The sequence below is a fragment of the Lytechinus variegatus genome, chromosome 1 (genome assembly GCF_018143015.1).
Source record: "Lytechinus variegatus isolate NC3 chromosome 1, Lvar_3.0, whole genome shotgun sequence".
Classification (NCBI taxonomy): domain Eukaryota; kingdom Metazoa; phylum Echinodermata; class Echinoidea; order Temnopleuroida; family Toxopneustidae; genus Lytechinus; species Lytechinus variegatus.
In genome coordinates, this window is record NC_054740.1 from 15,062,066 (window position 1) to 15,086,043 (window position 23,978).

Here is a 23,978-nt window from a genome sequence, read left to right on the forward strand (position 1 = left end):
TCTAGGTGGTGCAAAACAACCAACCATCTAAGTGTAAAGAACTTGTTTTTTTATTTCAGAGTTGCTTCCCCACAACCAGATTCAATTGTATAAGATGGTGTTTACATTTGAAGTGGTAGATAGTTTTAAGTATCTCGGGACAAAGATTGGCGATGAATTTAATTGGATACCCCAAGCCAAGATCACATTTTCAAAAGCTCGAAGTAGAATGTTCTTCCTTCGAAGGCTTATTTAGGACCGTGCATTTTCATGAGAGGATAATGCGGGTCTTTTATAAAGCAATGGTGAAAAGTGCACTTCTCTTTAATCAAATTGTTTGGATACATGCAAGTAGGAAAGAGGACATACAGAAACCAGAAAGAATTGAAAAACAAGCCTTTAAAATAACAAAATAAAAAGGGTAGACAAGAATGAAGGTAGAGTCCTTAAAAAACAATGCCCTCCATAAATATTACAATTTGATGAGGACAGGCAAACGTCTGAGAGACCTTTCCGGCAGAACCTCACGCTTCGTGAATTCTTTCGTTCCAGTTTCAATCCGTGCATTTAATAGTTATACTTGAATATATATTACCACCCTTAATTCCTGCCTTTATCTTAATTTATCTTTTCTTAATTTGCTTGTTGATTTGTATGTTTACTATATTGTGACGGAATCGACGGGCCTGCCGGCAGCTCGCTCTTGTCAGGATGCATTCTGCCGGCAGGTTTTTGCCACTTTCATTTCCAAACTTTAGTCGCGGATCCGTTTGGCAGAGATATACTGCCGCAGTTGACTCTTGCACAAGCTTCGATCCTGTCAGTACCACCACCAGGCTACCACTAGACGGCTACAACTCTTGCTGTCGGCTCTACAGCTCACTCGACCATATACATCTAGCTTGTGTAGTTAATCTCTCTCGACCATATGCATCTGATTCCTGTATCCCTGACCATAGGTACGAGACATTCTGTAGTCAAGCTCTCACGAAGACGCATCATAGTATCATGCTCGGTGTCCGTCTGTCTGTTAACTTTTCTTTGTAAACGTGATAATTACAGTTGACTTAACTTAGGCTCATATCATTTGGTGTGTATGATACTAGCATGGATCCAAGGAAGCTTTATGATTTTGAGGTCAAAAGTCAAGGTCACAGTGACATGTTTTAATCTTACTCTTCTGAAGTCCTTGTAAACGCGATAACTTTAGTTTAACATAACCTAGGCTCATATTGGTGTGTAGAATACCAGCATACGTTCCAAGAAGCCTATTCATCTTGAGGTCAAAAGTCAAGATGTCACCTTCCATTTTTCTTGCTTGACCAATAACTCGTTTTTTTTATTGGGAAGAGGTGCATTTTCATATCAAATAAGGTTAAATGCTCTTTCTAACCCTTTTGCTTAGAATATGCCATTGTGTCAGGATTCATTTCTTTTATTATTTCGGATATCAAAAAGTTGGGGGGGGGCAAACTGCTCTTTATTCTATATTTATGTTCCTTTTTCCACCTCTCTCCTTCTCTCTGTCTGTCTCTCCATCTCTACCTCTCTCTTTATATAGCTTCAACGAGGATGTGAGAGTCTAAATTATTTTGCTGATTCCAACCATTTTTTTTTCCAGCTTATTTCAAGCTTTTTGTGATCTTTGTACAAAAAAGTAGGAGCTTTTCCAATTTCAGATATTTTTTATTTGTGGTCTCTCTCTCACCTCCACTTCAAGAAAAGACTTACAAAATAGCTAATTTTCCAGAGGCATAGTCTTTGATTTTATTCAGTTTTCTTGAAAGACATGTCACAGTATAATTGCACTTAGAACCTTGCATAAGAAATCAAACGGAAAACATTCACTAAAATCACGCTGGTAAACCACACACATAGTGAGCTCGATGAAATTGTTAAATTTCCTACAAAATTTGCATATTTTCATTGCAGAATACCTCAAAGGCATATGTGGTATTGATATATGGAATGGTTACATGTGTTTATTTCTATCTAATAATATGTCAGATGCATATGCATCTGTGTCCAAACTCATTTTCATTTTCCTTAATAATCTTCTACCTTCAATAATCCTCATTACATAAAAAAATATTTAACTGATTTATCAAATCAAGGATAATTTGAATTGATTAAAATATTTTTATTTACATTATTTGTCCCTTTATAGCTGGTAATATTCTTTGTTATCTATATTAAATAGCACTGGGAATGGGCAAGATTTAAACATTTAGTATAAACAACATCATTATGTTCTGGCAAGAGAATTTGGGTGATCAAATTACAGCAATGAAAACATTTCTAGTGATTTATTTGATCATTTATATCCTGCATACGAATCAACAGCTTTCTGATAAACTCTATCATTCTACAAACCCTCTTAATGTATACAAGGCACATATGAAATATTCAGTTTATGTGATATCATCTCTTTAAATCAATGTCCCATTCTATCTGTTCCTATGTATGCTGAAATTTCATTCACCTACCTACCTACCTTCCTACCGTCCTATCTATCTATCTTTCTATCTATCTATCTATCTATCCATCTATCTATCTATCCATCCTATTTACCCGTCCTATCTATCTATCTATCTATCTATCCATCCATCCATCTATCTATCTTTCTCATTATCTCCTTGGTTGTACAGGTCTCTTCTCTAGTTTCTTGCTGTATATCTCTTTGATGACTCTGTTCTTATATGTAGCCCATGTCCTGGCTTCTTCTAAAACCTCTCTTGTAAAGTCTATTGAAGGGTAATCCACCGCCTGAAATAAAAAAAAAATGAAGAAAAACATATATCATGTTTCTATTTAAACTCTTCAAGCATTCCTTAAATACTTATACTTATACATACTTATATGTACTTGCATAAGAATTAACATTTTTTTTCTAATGAAAATGAATCATATCCAACTGAGAAATTAACTGTACCCCAAGAAGGGCATTTTCATAATGACCTGGGGGCCGTTTCATAAAGCTGTTCGTAAGATAAGAGCGACTTTAAGAACGACTGGTGAACCTTTCTTATGCGCTAAACCATCACCAATGAATATACCATTTACCACAAGAAAAGATCACCAGTCGTTCTTAAAGTCGCTCTTAACTAACGAACAACTTCATGAAACACCCACCGGAATTAAGATAGTATGAGGGGGTTGTTGAAGTGTGTGAGTGGGAAAGAGGGGGGTATAGGGTGTATATGCGTAGGATGTGTTTGTGTGTGTGTGTGAGATAGAGAGAGAGAGGGGGAGAGAACTTCTAAAAATATGTTGTCATAGGTGTGTGTGTCTGAAAGAGAGGGGAGAGGTGTGAAGTATGTGTTTATGAGACAAAGAAATAAGGGAGGGTGTGGGTTGGTGTGTATAGTTGCGTGTGTGTATGCTCGCCTACAAATGTATGTTTATGCTAAGGTGTGTGTTTGAGAGATAGATATTGAGAGACAAGTTAAGAACAGAGGTAGTACAAATGAAATGATTTTAGCAGAATGTGTTTACATCTTCTTTAGATAGCTACAATGGTGAATTCTGCCTTAAATCTTTAATGCTGCGAATTTCTTCCCCATTTTTTTTTAAACCTTTTATCATGGTTGCAGTTGCTCCCCCCAAAAATCTTAAAAACTTACATTTCTCCTGAAAATTTTCACAGCATTCACCAAAAGTGTGCACAAAATCCTTCAATTTCACTTTCTAAAATGAAAAAAGTGTCTCAATAGCAAGCTCGGTGCCTTCACTCCCTCACTTTGAAGGTTTTTTCAAGAAAAAATTACACGCCCTGTCCCAACAAGAAAAAATATCTGCATATGGTCATGTCTCTTATGTATTCTTTCTGATAGAATCAAATTAACACTCAGTTAATTACATTGAATTACGAGTTGGGGGGATTTGTTAGGTAGGATATCAGTTTCACAATCTTAATTTCAATTCTGACAATCCTTCGGTAATATAGGCTGGGTTTAAAGTCGTAACAAATTTGAAAGTTTTTAAGATGATCGTGGCTTTGGGGGGTCAAGTTTACTTTTGTATATTTGTGTTAACATTTCTCACCAACTTGCTCGCTGTTTTCAGGGTGGTAGATGTCACATCGCTTGCAAAGAGTCTCTTTGATACGAGAATGACTTCAGCTCCATCACTGATCAGGCATAGTTTAGCCTCGGGCTGGGTTCCCGGGAGAAGTGATTCGATACCCTGGTAAAAAAAATTAGATTACAAACTAAAGAATATTATTGACAAGAGGAGATTAGCAGAAGTAGGCCACGTCTTTTACATTAAAGGAAAATAATATGCAAATACAAAGTAATCATGTTGTTTTCAATTGTCATTTAAATGTTTCCTTCAAGTTTTTTTTACAAGATAATAGGAAATTCTTCAACAGACAACAAAACCTCTTCACATCTTCTGTTAAGAGTGTTAAAATGTATATTTTTTTAATCACAGTTGAGGAGGATTCTTTTTAATAATATCAGTATGATTATATTTTTATTATAATTGACAATTAAAATACTCACGAATGCCATTCCTGTTTTCAATGTTGCAAGTCTTGCGAATGTTGTCTTTATTTTGCCGGGTGGAGCATACTCAACTGGATTCTTCTTCTCCTGATGATAGATACGAAAATAATAATAATAATTAATAGATCACAAAATAACTACAAAGATTGATAAAAATTGTGAACACATCTCCAGTTTATTTTACCAATGAAAAACAGAAAACATTGAGAAGAGAACTTATGCCAGAAAAAATATTCCCCCCTCTCAAAGCCCACAGTTGCTTACGTTTCAACCAATCCACCAAGTCTTAAAATACAAACCTTTTAACTTCTATTTAAAAGGGTAACCCTGCATCTCACATTGTCACTACTTTTGTTTTTACCACTACTACAAAATCATAATGAAACAAAGATACTACTTTTGTTATCAACCTTCAGTTAGATAAAAGGTTGCATTGATAGTGTCCCTCGGTCTTAAAATGTTATAAACATAGAACTCAATTTTATGTACAATTCAATTTGAAATTATGTATACCTCCTTTTGTGAAAGAGCGTTTGCTGACATAGTAACTCTTCTCCATGTTCTTTGTAGTCCCACCGATTTACTCTCAGCTATAAGGGGAAAAGGAAAAGTGATAATTAGTTGTTGGAAAAGTAAATATTGATCAAAAGATGTCAAAACCATTCTGAGTACGTGTCGTAAAATTCAATCAAAGTTGTTACCGAAATCCCGCATAATCTAATTTTAAGTTTCCCTACAATAAAGAGCTCATATTGGGGGTCGATTTGCTTATGTGCAACAGATAATTTCGCAAATATCATTATTTTACCACATTCGTTGTTACATTAAGACTAAAATGGCAGACGTGAATGTATGTTCAACATGTTGGCATCGATGATAAAGTTACTATCAATATTGGGTTTTTCATGTAACAGATTCCTGGAGATTTATGTTTAAAAACGATCATCAAACATTATATAAGACTTAAAAAGAAATAGACACCACAAATTGTGCGAAGTTTGAAAACTTACTTTCTGTTTCTTTCTTCTTCGTTGTAATCATCTGATCATCTTTTAGTAGATATCTGGGTGATTCCTTTGTAGCCATCTGAACGGATTTTCTCCTGTCTTCAATATAATCGTTAGTTGTGTCCTTTGGAGAGAAATGATAATATACAAATTTAAGGCGAAATTACACCAACAATCGCCAATATGAAGCAGACTATCGTGATAGGGGAAGACTTCTGTTATGAATGAGGTATACATTGTAATTTGATCTATCAGCAAATGTCTTCTTGATCACGGCATCCTTTGATATTATGGTAATTACCATGTCCATTGTAACATGGTTCAAACAGCCATTCGAAACCAGGATTTCGATATTACCAAAATAGAAAAATTGCCGTTGTAGTATTTTTTCATGCAACGGGACCAAAGACATGAATGATGTCTTGAGCGTTTGCCTTTGGTTGCTTTAATAGTATTGCGTGGTGGCAGCAGTGGGATGAAATACAACACGCAATCTAAAACTTCTGTGACTGTCATACCATGGGAACCGTCTCCTTACCGACCTATTGCAGGCCTTATAGCATTGGAAATAATATCTGGAGTCAATTTCGCAATGTGGCTGTGGCACGAATGATTGATAAATCTTACCTCGTAAATCAGACATGGAAAAGAGATGAAATGTTTCATTTCTACCTAAGTCACCAAACACCAACAGTTAATGAATTCAAGTGCAAATAGGAAATAACATGATATGAAGCACTGTTCAAGTTTTGAATTAATCTGTTGAACTTTTTGTTTTGTTTGGTTTAATTATATTTTGTAGAACACCTTAAGTTTATTATGGAGCTCTTATGAAAATGCATTTCTTACCTCAACATTCATGGCATTCAAAGAAAAGAAGTTTTTTTCTTTTTTCTCAGGAGGGTAAAGTTTATTCCTGGCAGCTGCCGACAAACTCCGACGCTTACCGGCAGAGAGTACGGCCACTATTAAGAGGAAAAGAGACAATGCATTATTACAAACCGGGTCACAAAACAGGAATGACAAAAAGTAGGGTACGTTTCTTGTCAAAATACTAGGAAATATATTAAGATAATTATGTCTGCATGCATACAGTGTTAATCACCGTGTGTGGCGTATAACATCTGAAGACTTTCACTTAAAGCATGTGAACAGGTGTGTGTAACGACATTCTCTTTTGACAGTGAGCCTCATTCTGGCTTACCTGGGTGTGTTATAATAAGGATGGAGTGATATGTTCATTCCCGCACTACACAAAGCTCAATCGTATAAAAATGTAATTCCTTATCAATCATTATGAGAACATTATCTAATTACCCAAAATAAAAGTATCAAAAGAAGGTGCTACAACATTTTTGTGACAACTATGGTAATTATTGCATTCGATAATCTTTTGATACATATTAATTTTCAATAAAACTAATTGAATATATACTTTATATTTTCATGAGTTTAACTTACTGCTTCTTTTAATAGCTGCATCTTTCTTCCAGCTCTCATCATGCATGAAATACCTGTCAGGTAACTGGCCTTTTCTAGGTAGAGGCTTCATCTCTCGAATTTCAGCTACAACTGTACATTTACCCTGTGATTAGTATTCATATAAATATCACTTTTATTCTTATGCAATATTATGTCGCTTGACATATTCCAGTCTTTCTGTTAACAAGTCAAAATATGATACTGACATATAAACAGACAAAGCAAACATCTTATACATTTTAAAATTACTTCTTTTGAAATGTAGGTTGAAGAAAATTTGATTTTGGTATCAAATTGTCAAACGATCAACTTTCATAATTTTAACGGATTCGATTCCTCTTAGAACTATTTAAAACAAACTAAGGTGAATTATTACCTCTTTGACGACGTAGATGTACTCGCTTGACATTATATCTTCAGTGATAACAATGCCTGGCCTGTTAATGAAAAGAGAAATTGAATAAATATACTGAGGAAGTTTATTTTTTCTTGAGGGATATTCCACAAAATTGTTCAGCATTGAGAGCCATGACTTGAGTTCAATATAACTTTTGAAATTCGGGGTCGAAGGAGCCTCATCCACCCCAACCCATTTTTTGGGGGGGGCAGACAAAATAATTTGGTAGACGACTGGTCATCAATCCCGGATCCGTTCCCAACATCATGTATGGTTGAATTTTACGATAGATTAATCCCATTCATCATGTGGAATCAATCCCACAATGCACCTGTCCAAACAGTCATAAAGATTTGTTATTCAAAGAACTACTATAAAATCGGGAACTTTTCAAACTTACTTGAAGAATTTAGTATAAATAGCTTTAGGTTGATTCTTGAGTGTTTCTTGAGTTGCTGAGATGTATATATCATGGGAATGACAGAATTCAATCAACTCATCACGCTTCTGCTCCAAAGGACGCTTGATGATGTTATCAAAATCCTATACAAGTAAAAAGGGTAATATAGTGGATATTTATCATAATGCAACCATAAAAAATATTTACACTGTTATGTATATCGCTCTTTGTTTCAGATGTAAATCGTTCAAACGAATGATATTTATGGGGATACTTCTTGTGAAATGGACTTGCTGATGAAAATCAAAAGATATAAGAGTTTGTTTTATTTAAAGATGTTTGTCATGGAGATAATTGTGATTTAGGTCAAGCAAACTGGGAAATAGACGCATTTCAAATATCTGTATATTTTTGCGTTGCTTCAAATGAAAACGTGTTTTATTCCTGTTTTATTCAAACTTTATTCGATGCATTCATGTGATAACCGGATTGGTTAAGTGAGTAAGCGAAACATTTTTTTTTATCGTTAGATAATGTGACACATTACATTTGTTGTGAATGTGTTTGCCTTATATTTTAGAAAATTACTGACTTTTTTCGTGTTCCAATTTGAATAAATATCTTTCTTTGAAAGAAAATATACACTTACGTCTTTGTTAATGAGAAGTACTTCAACTTCATCCTTACAGACAACGCTAGCTGAACGAACTGTGTTGTGTAGTAGGCTATACTCCTAAAATAAAACATTAAATATAATGAACAAAGTTTATAATAAAGTGTACCTGATGAACTTTCCAAATAAATCAATCATAATTATTGATATGAATAAATGAAGATAGGTTACTTGTGGAAAGATTCGAACAGTAAGGAAAACGTATACGAAATACCTAAATTATAAATTATATGAATAAGTATTCAAATAAAAAGATTAATCATAAAATAATGGATTAAAGAATGAATTGAATTATAATTAACAGATAAGGCTATCAATAACAATATTCTTATCAATTAAACCTTATCATCGCTGATATACATTGACGGCGGAAGCCAAAAAAATTAAGGGGGGTCCACCTGAATTTAGGGGGGACGCAGAAAAAAAATGACAAGCAAAAAAAGAAAAGAAAAAAGTTATCATTTTTTTAGGGGGACCGCCCCCACCTCAAATTTAGGGGGACCTGTCCCCCCGTCCCCCCCCCCCCCGCTTCCGCCGCCTATATGCTGATATAGTACTTACTCCGAATGACTCCCCTGTTGTCAACTGGGTGATGGTCCTAACAAACGTCTCTCCATTCCTCGGATCATTCTCTTTTTGATTCACTAGACATGTACCAGATAGAATGATATAGAAACCAGAGGCCACGTGACCTTCTTTAACCACAATCCGACGAGGCTCGAACCTATAGGATCAAACAACCAACGTGATCAAAACATGAATTTATTTATTGGATTCTTATGCAATCTCACTGACAAACATTCATTTGTCGCCATTATAACATGTATAGTATTTGACAACTGGGGCTAACAAATATCATGCTCGAGGTTAAACCTATGATAAATCATATACATTTATATAGTAGACTCCCAGCTCATTAACATTAATTAGTAAAATTTCTACTAGTGGAACAGTGTCTTCATTAAAAATAAAGGTATATTTTTATAGAAAAGATTTACCATCGATATTTAAACAACAATACGATAAAATTAATTATTGTAATATATCATAGTTTTGAAAATGATTAAAATTCGATGATGAATTTTTAAAATTCATTAATTTCAGTAGCAGATAGAAGGTTACTAAAATATTAGTACAAGATATAAAAAAATCAACAAAATTAAACAATAACTAGATACGAAATTACAACTTTAGATGTTTTTTAAGCTGTTTTTCTTTCATCGAAGAGGAATATGTACTTTGTATATAGGGGCCATTACCTGCAGACGTATACAATCAGTCAATTACCTTTATTAAATGTTATTGTTTGATTTGATACCATTTGATACTAATGATGGGTGTACAAATTTCTTGTTTATCAAATTTGCACAAAAAGTTGATATTTACCTCAAATATTCCATATATTTTGCGAGTGCAACCTGCGTCTCCTGCTGATATTCTGTAAATGCTTTGTTCTTCCTCAAGAGGGCCAAGACCTAAAGAATCGAAATCATTTCAGATTATTAAACATGCGTATCTGATTGGTGTAATCATTTTCAAATTAAACTTTTTTCATGCATTGTTGAATCACGTCAAAAGTTAGAAGTAAGATGATATTTCTTAGAATATTGTTAAACCGATTGGTTTTATTAGGATGATGAAATTGCGAAGAGTAAAATCGGGAAAAACTCACCACTTCAATATCTGCCCTTGTCCTCTGCTCTGGTCTAAGAGAAAGAATGTTCTTCAGTTTCTCCGATCCTCTTGTCTGCAAAGAATGATAAATTGATAATGGGAAAAGAAAAGAAAAGAAATATAAAGCATATATGATAAAATTTCCAGCAATTATATAGAATAAATTTAAGAAAATATTTTCACTTTCATCCTTGATGAAATTAAATCATTAACATAAAAAAGAGAGAGTTCGCTATATCAAAATGTTTGTTTTCAATGTGTGTTTAATGACGTTTACTGGTAGTTGCTGGTATTTGTCTTCATCCGCCACTGATTTTATTGTATTACTCTATTTTTAAGTATTTCTATTTATTATTCTGGTGATATTTGTTGTTGTTTTCTGGTTTTATAGTTATAATTGTTTTCTCTGTATGTTGTATGTAATGTTTTATTCTTTTTACATTGTATAATATTGTAATATGTTTGTATTTTAACAGAGCTCTCTTGTAAAAGCAGTTTTGTACTGAAGAGACTACCCTGGATAAATAAAACAAAATAAATAAATAAATGAATATGTCTGTGTCGATCTTCTACTTCTACGAGTATTATATTCTTCATTTTTTTTCTATTTTTAACGGAATCGCTCCCCTACTCTCCTTATCTTCCCCTCTCTATCTTACTCTTCAATAATTTCCATCACAATTCCCTTCTTTCTTAGCTAGTAATACTCAGGTAATTTCAATCAACTAACACGATTTTTTTTTCCACTTCAAGAGAGAAAAAAACAATTTCCCGGAAAATATGACCGACAAAAGTAACAAATATTTACTTACCACTCTGAGTTTGGAGAACATAATAAGATCAAAGGCAAGATTCTGTTCTAGATCAGCTCTCAGATTCAGATGCATCTCATGAAGGGACCATTGCTTAGTTGCTTCGTCTTTCACATAACTTTACAAAGAATGAAATATAATACACAATCATCATAAAATAACGGCAAAATATTTATCTGTCCTGATTAAATGTGCAACAAAAATAATTATCTGTCCTGATTAAATGTGCAACAAAAATAATTATCTGTCCTGATTAAATATGCAAAACATAATTGATGGACGATGACACTATTAAGATATATGGAGATTAAAAGAAAAATCTTCTTCAAAAGTGTTCTGGATATTGATATGAACTTGTGAAAAGAAAGCACATTCCAGAGCGCAGACAGTTTCAGCAAACAGAATATCTTTTTGAACAATAGTAAGATTAAAAATCAAATTGAATCGAAATTTTATCAAAATTTACAATATCCCGAAACCTATTACAATTTAAAACAAACTATTATGTCGTCGGGTATGACTACCTAGCATTACATAGGCATGCTTTAGTTAGATTGTAACTTGAATGCTACTTTACCTTTTCATGGCGAGACAAATCCCAGCTATGACTCGAACTGTTTTACAAACCCGAAGAAGCTTTTCCCTCGCCTGTTACAATTAAAGAAAGACAAGATCGAAAGAGTTGGATGAGATGTGGATCGGGGACGAAAGACAACAAGGAAGAAAGAGAGGGAAAGAAAGGGGAAAGGAAAATGGTGATCATTTTGGCATGTATGACTTATTACCGTTCTTAGATGACTAAAATGTAGTACATGTAATGAAAGATAATATAAACATGATATAGACATATATGCATACATAATTTGTTTTTATAGTGTACTGCACTGGATCTGTATGTAAATTGAATAAACTGATGCAGTGGTTGTGTGTGTGTGTGTGTTTTTTTTTATTTTTGATACATGTATATGGAGAAATGTGATGGTGTTAACTTATATCCAAAGTTGCTAGTTCTTATTTTGCCTTGAATCACCAATTGAGTTTGAATACAATCGATTTTGGAATTACTTATACGGATTGGATCAGATATGTTATCATAGTGGATATCTTACTCTAGTTAAACATTTATTCGTAACAAATTCATTTGGTGTCTATCTTAAGAGATCAATTAATCCTACGAAGATCCGTATTTGTCTTACGAGAGATCCTGTGTGCGAAAAGATTTAGAGATGACTAACATTTTGAATAAGTCACATTCCGTGGAGTGTGTTTGAAATGCAAATGGAAAAAGCCACTAAATCAATTTTTAAGTTGTGGAATATTCATGATTCAAGATATATTCTATATAACAGTGGCGTAATGAGTCAAATATCTTGAGGTACACCACATATGACGTATGGAGCAAAAATTTTGACCTTTTTAAAACAAAAATGTATTTTGTAATATATAACATTCTGACAGAGAATATACAGAAAATAATAGATCTGTACGCCAGTGCAATGGATATAATTAAAAGGGCAATCAACAAAATAAATAAAAATGTAAACGTGTTTAAAATACCAGGAAATTTTCTTGAGCTGTATAATTTTTTATTTGCTATTTGATGAAGCTTCAATTGTGAATATTGTTTTTTAATTCTACAAGTGTTTTACTGATTATTTGTGATATACATATATCTATTTTTACTCTTGTTTTCGTATTTGAAATCTCCTTGATAACGACAAATTGTACACAAGTTTTACAAAGTTTGTGCCATTCGTCAGCACTGTGTACCGCCAAAACTGGAGACCCATAAACTCACCCCTTCCGACGGTCTCTCTCCATATTTCCAGGTAATATAGTCACTTTGAGATACGGCATTTCTCCTTCTAACAATTACTTTTTTTATATAATCATCCCCGCTCCATCCTTTAAAAACGGGGTGCATTGATTTACCAGATACATCCCGTGAACGACGGTCCTTTTTAACACATCTGATTCCGTCAAAATCCAAAGATTCGCATTGCAAATCGGGCGAAATCATTGTCAGTCCGATTTCTTAGAACAACTTGACAAGGTGGCGCTGTAAGATTCTTTCAAAGTAAATATCTGACTTTCCGAATTAAAATTAGTCCATTCCCCGTCAAAATCATGTATAGAATCAGTATGTTCGCATTAATTTAAAAGTCACATGCCAATACGAGGGACAAGGGTGTCCGTTCCCCCTAAATGAAACATGAATTGTGATATCAAAATGGCGGGTGGTAATCCTTTGTAGTAGCTGGTGGTGATCTGATTGATTCAAAGACAATACCGATCTATACATTGTTTCAAAATCAAGGTCTTTATATTCTGATTAAAATATCGATCGAAAATTCTCCAAGAAGACAAAGTCGATGAACCTCGTCCGAAAGTACAAGAAATAGTCTCAATAAGAAAATTTGGCACTATAATGATGATGAAGCAAAACTTGTGAACGTATGTTTATTCTTTTAAGCCAAACCGTAAGAAATTTTTTTTCTGGATAGCATCGATCATAGCATATTTGTCACTGAGGCACTGATCATCCTAACACTGTCAAATCGTCTTTAATCCACCAGTTCATCAAACCTTTTTTCACGAAAACACCACCAAACCTGAGAAATTAACAATCATGGAGGTTCGTCTAGACAAACAAACAGTCATCACCTTTTTAAAGGAATTCATTAGGTACCCATTATTGGCTTAATGAACCCTTGTAGTCCCTGGTATCCCCGGAACGAAATAATTCAGTGGACACCAGCACTAATGTACTTGAAAATTCTAATTAAAATTTCGGACAGTATTCCCTCGCAAAGAAACACGGAGGCCAAAAGAATGTCAGTAAATAAAACTGACCGTCTAATACCAGCCTTATCTAAGAACTATCAAATAAGAAAAAGGTCGTTCTCTGCACGTGACTAATATGTTGAATCAAGGAGATACCGGATTGCCTACAATAATCTTTGAAGAATTGGGTGACGAAATGTGATCTGAGGAGCGCTTCATGAAAGGACTTGTAGGACGTTTTTTCCAACAAGTTCTGTTTTATCAGACAGTTACCATAGCAACAGTGCTTCTCAGCCAATCAAACTCAAGGAAAAGTGTCAGATCTGACTTGTCGGACGAAATTAAACGTTCCCCATATAAAGCTTGAGTCTGCATGGTGATGATGGTTCACATCATTTTGTGTGGCGCAAATTAAAACCTTTAAAGGCACACATTCCTAAAAGATATATATCGTTGCCATATTTCTGGCGGAAAAAGTAAGTCTTGGCTAAAGCTTTGACTGGTAATCATTATCGCAGTTTTATGTTTGGATTTCTTTATATTGCAGTATAGATTGCGTTTGTACTTTGTACAACTTTGGATATGATCATCATTAACTGTCTCACATGAGATGAAAGACCTCCTTTTAATTCATATAATATTATTTTGTAACTGTAAACTTGAGAATTAGAGCATTTTATTCACTGTATCAATACAACTATTACCATATTATCATCGTAGTAACAGAAAAGCCTAAACGCGAAGCCAAATGCCTTTTCATGATAAGGTTTTATTAACCTTACAGCTTAACATGGAAAAACTCATTCAATGTATTCAAATTATAATCGCTGAAAGAAGTCATAACAATTCTTTAACTTACCGTTTCTGCTGGTCTGTTAAAACGAGTATTCTGTAAGCAAAATACAAAGATAAGATAAAGATGATTTCGTCTATTAACTGTGTGTACGTTTTACAGATAAATTAAAGACTTTTTAATCCATTAAATAGTGTTTTTTTTTATATGGCATGTTAATCTTGAATCTATTATTAATGTTTTCATGAGGTTCAATAATAATATTTTATCAATTTCCTAGTATAAGAGAGACTTACCTTGAGTATAGTGAATGTGAAAATAATCCAGACAAAGAAAAAATAACGTAAAAACGAGAAGCAACTGGATACACAGGGAACAAGGGGCGTGAGATACAACACATATTTGTATTTGCTTGCTTTTCATAGTATTCTTGGATCAGCACCATAATACAGTCAGTTATCATTTATTCATTTATCAATTACTACAGACCAAGCAGGTATTCGCGCTCATCCACTTCTGGTTTCTAGATCTTCTGGTTATTCCAAAAGTTCAAAAAAAACTTCAGGGAAAAGATCATTTGCTTTTGCATGCCCCACTTTGTGGAATAGCCTTCCTGAAGACATAAAAAATGTGCCTCTGTCGAGACTTTAAAAAATCTTCTAAAAACTTTTTTTTTTAACTCTTAGCTCTTTATGTGCCTTGAGCACTCTACAGAGTGGATTTGGTGCTTTATAAGTCACATTATTATTATCATTATTATTGTTATTATTATTATTACTATTATTATAATTTTAGATGTATGTGAAATACACATTGTCAAATGCAGAATACAGATTGATTCGGATTTTTTAGATAGAATCAGAATTTTTAGTAATTTATTTTTTCGGATTTGAATTTCATTTACGAATATAAAGAAAACATAGTAGGCATATAAGACTTTTGATTTAAGTGAATTGAGATATATAATACGAATAAATTGACGATTGTAATGATAAAACAAAACGGAAAAGATGGTCACTTTAAGTCAATTATTATCATGATTAAAGATGAGTATTTGACAAGTGGATTTTTATTTCATTTTTAAAGATAGAGAGGGCCCATTAACTCCAGTATCGGCGTATAGATGGAAGGTGGCTTGATTCGGGGCCAGGGCACTGGACCCCAAACGTTACACGACAAAGAAGGGGAGAACAGAAAAAGACACAAAGGAAAGAGAATAAAAGTAAAATAGTCTTCTGAAATAAAATAATTGGACTTAAGGTTGAAAATGTTCGCTCGCTCGCCACTTTTTAGTTATTGTGCCCTATATAAATATTATACGCCATATTGAACCCCCTCAATTTATTTGGCTCATTACGCCGATGCTTGACTATATAAAGTCGCTGACCCATTGGAATGTCATGGTGTGAGATCTCAAGAATTCAACACTTTCAAAGTCTAAGTGTATATTTGGGGGCAATTAACGGAGAAACCACGTAGCAGGACCATGGTCTCATTCTCTCAGTGTTCTCCAAACAATGTATTGTCGGAGAAAATCGAAACGAGAAGGGTAAATCCATCAGAGGCAAAAGAAAGTTACCCAGATCGATAATGGCGAGGATGAAAGTCTTCAAGAAACCGTTTCATCCTATAGAACACTCTCAAGACAAAGTTGATATAAATAAGACAAACTATGACAGGTACAGTCAATACATTCTATTCAGTGTTCTATACCCCTACATGCCTGCATCTGCATCGGTCTGTTAAACACTACTCTTAGATTTCGATGGCTTGCAAAGAGAATGTGATAAAATTTCAATTTTTATTCATCAGATTCAGATTTTATAAATAATAGACAAATGGGTCATGCGTGATTATATCAACTTACAAAATGATTTTTAGAATGTTGAAAAAATAGACGCAACAAAGAAATCTTATCAACTTCACCGACCCGAGTCCTGCATTGTCCATATACTTTTATTCATCTTTCATTATTATTGTAATGTATGTATACTTTTCTTTTGAATTCAATATATGCAAATATTGAAAAATGTACTTCTACTGAAAAGTACTGCATTGGTCGAAAAAAAGGATAATACGTGAATTATCCGTTTACATCTCACATGGTGGAGCGTTGTGGTCCAGTGGATTAGTCTCCGGACTTTGAAACATAGGGTCGTGTGTTCAAATCCTCGCCATGGCGTAATTTCCTTTCGGCAAGAAATTTATCCACATTCTGCTGCATTGGACCCAGGTATGGTGAATGGGTACCCGGTATGATTTATTTCTTGAACACTTTAGCGCCTATTAATATGGCGGCTCAGCTATACAGCCGGGGTAAAAATATGATACCAAGTATCAAAGCGCAGTTGAGTACATGCACATAGTAACTGCGTTATACACCGGGGTTATACAATATAAAGCGACATACTATTATTATTGTTACTACTACATAGGCCTCTATTGCCGGACACATTATGATTGGGGATTGACAGGATGGCATTATGCACTGAGTCTTTAAAGAGTGTCTTTCTCATGCCTCTCTTTAATTTTCCTCTCACTCACTCACACCCCATTCACAGTATGAACCAAGCACTGTGTCCAGAACACAACTCCTACGCCCATTGTTGCCTTAAATTAATTTCCTATAGTGACCACGAAGACGCCCAGTCTCCATGGGATAACACCCAAAATTGTCTTATTTCGATTTTAGTTATTCCCCCGAGAGTACAACCAATCGAATCAAACCATTATCAAACGTGTCGCAATGTGCGTCAGCATGTTATAAAAATCAATTTGTTTAATTGTGATGTTTAAAACGTCAAGAATGTTACCAGATTCTTTTGGAAGATGAATGCAATTTTACTGGGAGAGAGTAAGCTAGGATATGAGGTTTATGCGTGAAAGGTCTCCAGCTACCAAATCAACTATCAATAAATGTCATATTGTAGCAAATTTAGGGGATGCTGTCGTAGAATTAAATGGAAGAAAATCGTTATTCTTAAAAAAATAAAATTGCCATTATATTTTATATGCTTCCACTCGGAAATTTAAAAGAAATATTCTGTCACTGTCACTGTACTCCGTTCTAAAATGATTAACCTTTATTTTAGTTTATAAAAAAAGATTTGTTTTTACCAGTTTGCCATTGTCAAAGCTGGTAAAGAAGGGGTTGAAGCCAGTAAATGAGAAGGATAAGAAGGGGGAATAGAAAAAAAAAAAATTTTAAAAACATAAAATCTGGTAATAAAGAAGAAGAAAGGAAGAAGAAAAATTACAAGAAAAATAAAATATTATTCTATTTCGTTCCTTTTATGAATGTTTCCCCCGAGTCCTAAATCTCGGACCTTGATAAAGAATTTTCAACTTTTATAACTTTATCAGTGTCAACATGGAAATTTAGCTTTCACATTACAATATATATTAGTTAGTTCTTCTTTTCTTGTTTATCAAAGTAGCAAGGTTGTTTATTATTTTTTTATTCAATTTCCTCTTCTATTTATTTCATATAACCTCAATCAACTTAAAATGTAAATGACTGAGCAGTGTCCGCGAATCCTTTCATTCTTTTTATTCTCTTTATTTCATTTTCTTTTTACTTTTACCTACCCTATATTGGGTCAATCGTTTCAATCTCTCCTTCCGTGCTCGACGAACGACTGACTCTCCGTGGTGCCGCGATGGCGACGGTGAGCTTCTCCCATCAGTTGACGCAGAGCTAAGACTCCGTGCACGACCACCAGCCATTCCTCCAGGCGATACAGCAGCCATCATAGTCACGTCAAAAACGCTCTGTTTTCGATTTTCGTCACCGGTTTTCATGGTTTTGTTGGAAGTTTCATCCTGTGGTTCCTCCTCTGGTTCAACGATCTTTGTCGTGATTGCCACCTTTGTGTCATTTTCTGTTTTCTCGACATCGTTTGATCTATCATCGACATCAGCGGTCACGTGCATTCGTGCTCTCGTGGTTAATGTTGGAATGCGTCTTTCATCCGTTTTGCCATCTTTGGTGTCTGTAGATCCAGAATCCCTTGTCCAACCATGATTGTTTGTTTTAATATCATTTTCATTTCCGTCTCTGTGGCCAGTAATAGTTCGTGACTCTTGGCCAACACCTTTACTCTTACCAACAATAATCTCTTCAACGTCGCTATCAATGGTCGAGTCTCGTCTCCTTGATATGGATGACGACATCCGTCTGCTTAGTCGACTGCCAGGTCGACTACTCCCAGGTCGACTTCTGGATGGTAGACTGTCGGGTCGTTTTATAGCGTAACCGTATTTTTCCCGATCAGGAGATCGATGACGTCGAGCGACAGGGCTAGACTTCGGCCGACCTTGGCGATATTTAACCATCTGTCTTTCTCTTTGTGTCGACGTCGTGACGCAACCTGCTGTTTGAGGTCGAATCCACGGTTTTCGATATTGGTTGATGATACCGATTCGATCTTCTCTAGGAGTACAGGCTCTACTACCGGGTCTGGACTCCTTATGATCATTAAAATGCCCCTCCTGTTCCACGGCATGGTCGTCTAGCTTCTCGGTGTTGTGTTCGTCATCCCCTGTCACTGCTGGCGACCTCGGGACAACTCTGCGACTCGCAGGTGGGTGATTTAAAACAGTCCCTGAATATTTTTGGTGAAAATTTGACTTCTCCATCACTGACATTTACCCAAGCGGGCTCAGGAGCAAGATAAGCAATTCCTTATAAACCTTAAACTCATAACGAACTCGAAATCGAATTTCATGTTAAGACATATTGTTAAACCGTTCGTGTGAAGTCGTCAAGGGTGCCGCTATCATGTCCTGTTTCACAGCTTCTGAAAGACATACACTTAACATGATAATTGTAATCCAAAGTCCAATGAGATATAGTTACTTGTTGGTTTTTCGCGTCGTTCTGTGAATGTCCCAAATAATTCTCATTCCCTTTCAAAATCGGGAAATGGGTCCAACGTTTTGTCCAAGATCCCGAACAAGGAAGATGATCCAAGGGAATATGGATTTCCGTTGGCGATTAATCAAACTTGAAGACGTTATCACATGTCAATCAGGCCATTCCAATAACTGATTGATTCGAACAAATGTGAAATTCAGTCCAAACTTCAATTGGCAATAAATACTATTTACGATCTGATCATTAAATGTTCCTTCACCACTCTGTTTATTTGTTGACATATATAAGTTGCCTTTTCGACTCCTTCACTCAATATGTTTCCAGTATAAGTTGCATGGGGGTATAAGCACGTAGTAGTTGGATCCGGGGGTCCCTTTCTTCCTATCTTCTCTAGCGTATCACTGTGCTTTTGAAATGAAAGGGTTTAATTCCTTTATTACATGGTGCACCCGTCCCCCTGTGTAATGAATGGGACCAAATCCAATAAATAATAACCTGATATGCTCTATATGATTTGAAATGGGCGCACTTTGTTCCGTTGCCCCGGTGATAGCGGGATTGTGTGGGAGGGGAAATCATGAATGGAGTTCGACAATGATGAACTTGAATGAAGTTTGTAAGGTTATGTTTTGTTACTCGATGTACGTTAATAAGTTAACTTCCCCCTAAAAGCAAAAGGGGTGGAATTGCTAACCAGTATTTAAAGCAAAATAATTTATAACAGATTTATAATAAATAAATGATAAATGAGTTCTGAAAGTTTTTATAGCGAATAATACTTGCTAAGGATACTTATTGTCCTATGAAACTTGTGTAAAAAAAGAGGTTGATCTTTCAAGAAATGCAGGAGAGACGACAGCACATTAAAGAATAAAATATAGCTTTTTTAAGTAAAAAAGAGGCTTTTAGGAACTATGTCATTTGAGTGAATATAATTTATTGCAATGTAACCAACACAGATGGCGTGATGAGCCAAACATTTCGGGGGCTCGATATGGTGTATCGCGTAAAATTAATAAAAAGCGAGCAAAATTTTTTTATTTCATTTCATTCGTTTATTTCCATTTTCAACCATTACAGTTTCTTCTGTACATGTTGACATATATAAATAACAAAACATATTTCAAATATTCCTGTACAGAAAATTATATTCAAGATTATTACAAATCAGGTTGGAAATGGAGGAGGCTGCTAAAAAGCGGAGCTTGTAGAGTGCAGCCTCCTAATAAATATTCTTGCAGTTGTTTAGCATATAAAAAATAAAGTAACAACTTGAGCATGACCAGTTGAATTAAAAGGAAAAATGGGAAATAAAAATAGAAAAGGAAATAAGAAAAAGAGAGATTAAAGGTCTCCAGAATCCAGCCCCAGCACTCACAGACGGACCTCGCCGATCAACAGGAAAACGAAAGAGATGTAAAAGTGTACGTGACATGATAAACATGTTTGATTAAAAAAATACAAGAGCTTGAATGATGAAGAGTTAAATTCAAGTGTTATCTTGAAGAAATTTTTTGAACTTACATTTGAAAGAATTAAGGCTTGGAGATTCTTTGATGTTACTATTAATAGTTCCCCAGAGTCTGGGGCCTTCAAAAGTAAAAATTTATTTTGCAAGGATGGTCCGGGGTAGTGGTAAATGAAATTCATCGGATTGACGTGTGGGATATTTGTGAAGGGTTAAATGAAACACTCACTATTTCTTTTGTTTTTTATTGTTTGAATTGTACAATATTTCAATTTTTACGAATTTGATGATTAGGACCTCCTTGCCTGAAGCACAAAATTCTCAAATAATGGAATTCCACATGTTCAGGGAGGAATAAAACTTCATTTCACATTTCACAATGACGAGAAAATCAAAATATTTCATATTTCAAACAATAAAAAACAAAAGAAATAGTGAGTGAATTACATCATCGACTCTCATGTAGCTGGCTCGTTCATACAACTGTTTTGGTGAAATGAAGCGAAATTTTGAAATGTCATAACTTTCTTATTTTACATCCGATTTTGATGAAATTTTCAGTGTTATGCTTGTTGAATTTTTCTCTTTTTATTCAAATCAAGTTTTTGATAGGGTGGACTTGTCCTTTAAACAACCACTTTAACGATCTAGGGGAAAAATGACTAATAGAATAAGTTACTCTTTTTTTTTAATTAAAATAATGGTAGGACCAAATTGCATAAGTGCAGGAGCACATGCAATTCCTCAAAGATATAATTATATTTCAAACGGTACGCCGTTTTGATCTAGATAAAACTTGCATTATATGGTACATATTTTTTAATGAATGAATATATTGCGAAGGGAAGAGGTCCAATTTAAGAAACAAAATTGAATACTTACATCTACAAGTTCTTTCAAGTTGATCAGGACATTTATTCTAAGTGATTTTAAAGGTGAATGAGTAGGTTATTTATTAGGTATTCTTATTTCTTAGGACAAGTCCACCCCAACAAAAAGTTCATTTGAATAAAAAGAAAAAAATACAAAAAGCATAACACTGAACATTTCATCAAAATCGGATGTAAAATAAGAAAGTTATGACATTTTTAACTTTCACTTAATTTCACTAAATAATAAGTTATATGCACATCCCGGTCGGTATGCAAATGAGGGAACTGATGACATCGCTCACTAGTTTCTTTTGTATTTTATTATATGAAATATGAAATATTCTTATTTTCTCTTCGTTGTCCTGTGAAACAAAGATTTATTTCTCCCTGAACATGTGGAATTGCCATTGTTTAACATTTTATGTTTCAGTCAAGTTGGTCTTTATTGTCAAATCTATAATAATTGAAATATTGTATAATTCAAACAATAACAAACAAAAGAAATGTGAGTGAAAGACATCATCAATTCTCTCACTTGCATGTGACTAAATTGTGCATATAACTATTTTGTGAAAAATAAGCGAAACTTTAAAATGTCATAATATATCTTTCTTATTTTACATCCGAATTTTGATGAAATTTTCACCATTATGCTTGTCTGATTTTTTTTCTATTGATTTAAATCAACAATTTTCTGAGGTGGACTTGACCTTTAAGTTTCTGGTTTTGTTTAAAATCTTGATGATGGTAGGCTTATCAGGAGAAAGAGTGGCCACTTCTTGTCACCTTAATTGTCTCCATCATTTGGTAAATCATGACTTCAAATCTTCTATGAAATGACATCGTCTTATAATGATTCCATATAGAGGATGAAACAAACCACAAAAAACAAACTAGTAGAAATAAAGAAACAAATTCATTTTCATTCTACTGACCTCAATGACTACGCTATGTCAAGTGGCTTACATGAAATGAATCATCCTCGACAGTCCATCAATATTTGACTTTCAGCAAGGTTACAGTAATCAATATTTCTATAGGCTATCTCTTTGTCTCTATCACCATGATTTTATCAACAACATGCGGTTCAGATGCAAGAAATCAATAACCTTTGACACGTAACATAATGATGATGTCACGCATAAATAATTTCCAAACTGAAATACCCCTTCTATCCTTACCCCCAGTGCTCACATGAATTCTTTAATTTATCGATTTATACTATACATGCAAACAATAAAACATTATACAATGAAACACATTATTATTGACACTTAAAAAAACTATTAGATCTATACTGCAAAGTATTACTTTACCAAAATAACAACTTCGCTTAATTGGATATGACAAGCACAAATAGAGAGTGTATTTCATATTCCAATGTCAGTTTTCCTATATCTTTATGACATTTCTTCTATCTTATTTATTTTACTTTGATTCGCTTTTATTATTCTCCTATGCGTTTGTGAAGGTGTTTTATTTCTTCAAACGAAAATACATACAGTAGATTTTGATAATGAAGCTCATATAGATAACAATTATTATTGTTATCATAATATAAACTGTAAATGAAATGACTTCATTACGGAATCACTATTATTGCACTGATTTGTGTTCTCCCTCTTTTCTTTTTGAGGACTTATTTAATTTCAGTTTTGATCTATAATGATTTATTTTTGAGTGTCCTAAAAAGTCAAGAAAAAAATGGCTACACTTAAAAATATTCATCACTATATTTTTTATGCTAAAAAATAAAAGGTAATGAGGGATTTACTTCCATTCTTCCATTTCAATGACTTTCAGAAGTAAGACCATAATCCCACCAAGTGCTGTAGAAACTGAGTTGAACTTATTTCTCTCTCCCTATTTCACATTATTGTTGACTTCGGATAAATATGTAAATCTTCATTTATGTGGAAAGAAATTGCCAATTGCGCCCGTTCTTGAAAACATCGACAAGCACAATTTTTGTTCTCTCCTCATCTTTTCTTTTTTACATTATGGATAACTGAATTAGTTTCACAAATCATTTGATACACGGCTACAATCTTGTAATAATCAATTTCGGTAACTGAAATAGGATGACAGATCGATAATCTCTATGATAGTCTGGCAAATTGATATTCGACAAATATAATTATATTCGCTCCATGTAATAATTCAGATATTTTACCTTATATTTCTTTTGTACGTTCCTCATAGCTTAAACAAATCGTCCAGCATATATTCCTATCCTAATCCTCGAGTATAGCT

At 34.1% G+C, this 23,978-nt stretch overlaps 1 protein-coding gene across 2 annotated transcripts; it reads right to left on the reverse strand.

Annotated features, from left to right (window-relative positions):
- Positions 1–2,557: 2,557 nt before the first annotated feature.
- On the reverse strand, positions 2,558–23,973 carry LOC121407009 (cGMP-dependent protein kinase-like). 2 transcript variants are annotated; one of them, XM_041597899.1, is made up of 18 exons: positions 23,899–23,954; positions 18,098–19,842; positions 14,576–14,605; positions 11,510–11,580; positions 10,933–11,050; positions 10,119–10,193; positions 9,833–9,921; positions 9,008–9,170; positions 8,423–8,506; positions 7,774–7,916; positions 7,353–7,413; positions 6,956–7,079; positions 6,344–6,459; positions 5,498–5,618; positions 5,001–5,077; positions 4,485–4,574; positions 4,024–4,164; positions 2,558–2,745 (listed from the first exon to the last, which is right to left on the reverse strand). In XM_041597899.1, exons 2-18 carry the CDS (start codon positions 19,154–19,156, stop codon positions 2,608–2,610), a joined length of 2,700 nt encoding a protein of 899 aa, XP_041453833.1. In that variant the 5' UTR covers positions 19,157–19,842; positions 23,899–23,954; the 3' UTR covers positions 2,558–2,607. The 2 variants fall into 2 exon arrangements, with proteins under 2 accessions (XP_041453833.1, XP_041453841.1); XM_041597907.1 differs by lacking the exon at positions 18,098–19,842 and having other exon boundaries at positions 23,899–23,973.
- Between the last annotated feature and the right edge of the window lie 5 nt (positions 23,974–23,978).

Bases quoted from the DNA above. Each gene is read 5' to 3' on its own strand.
- LOC121407009 (XM_041597899.1), bottom strand. From the start codon at position 19,156: ATGTCAGTGATGGAGAAGTCAAATTTTCACCAAAAATATTCAGGGACT. The intron at 14,606-18,097 runs GTAGGTAAAAGT...TTTTGCTTACAG, and splicing joins AACGATTGACCCAATATAGG to AATACTCGTTTTAACAGACC. The intron at 11,051-11,509 runs GTAAAGTAGCAT...TTCTTTGTAAAG, and splicing joins ATTTGTCTCGCCATGAAAAG to TTATGTGAAAGACGAAGCAA.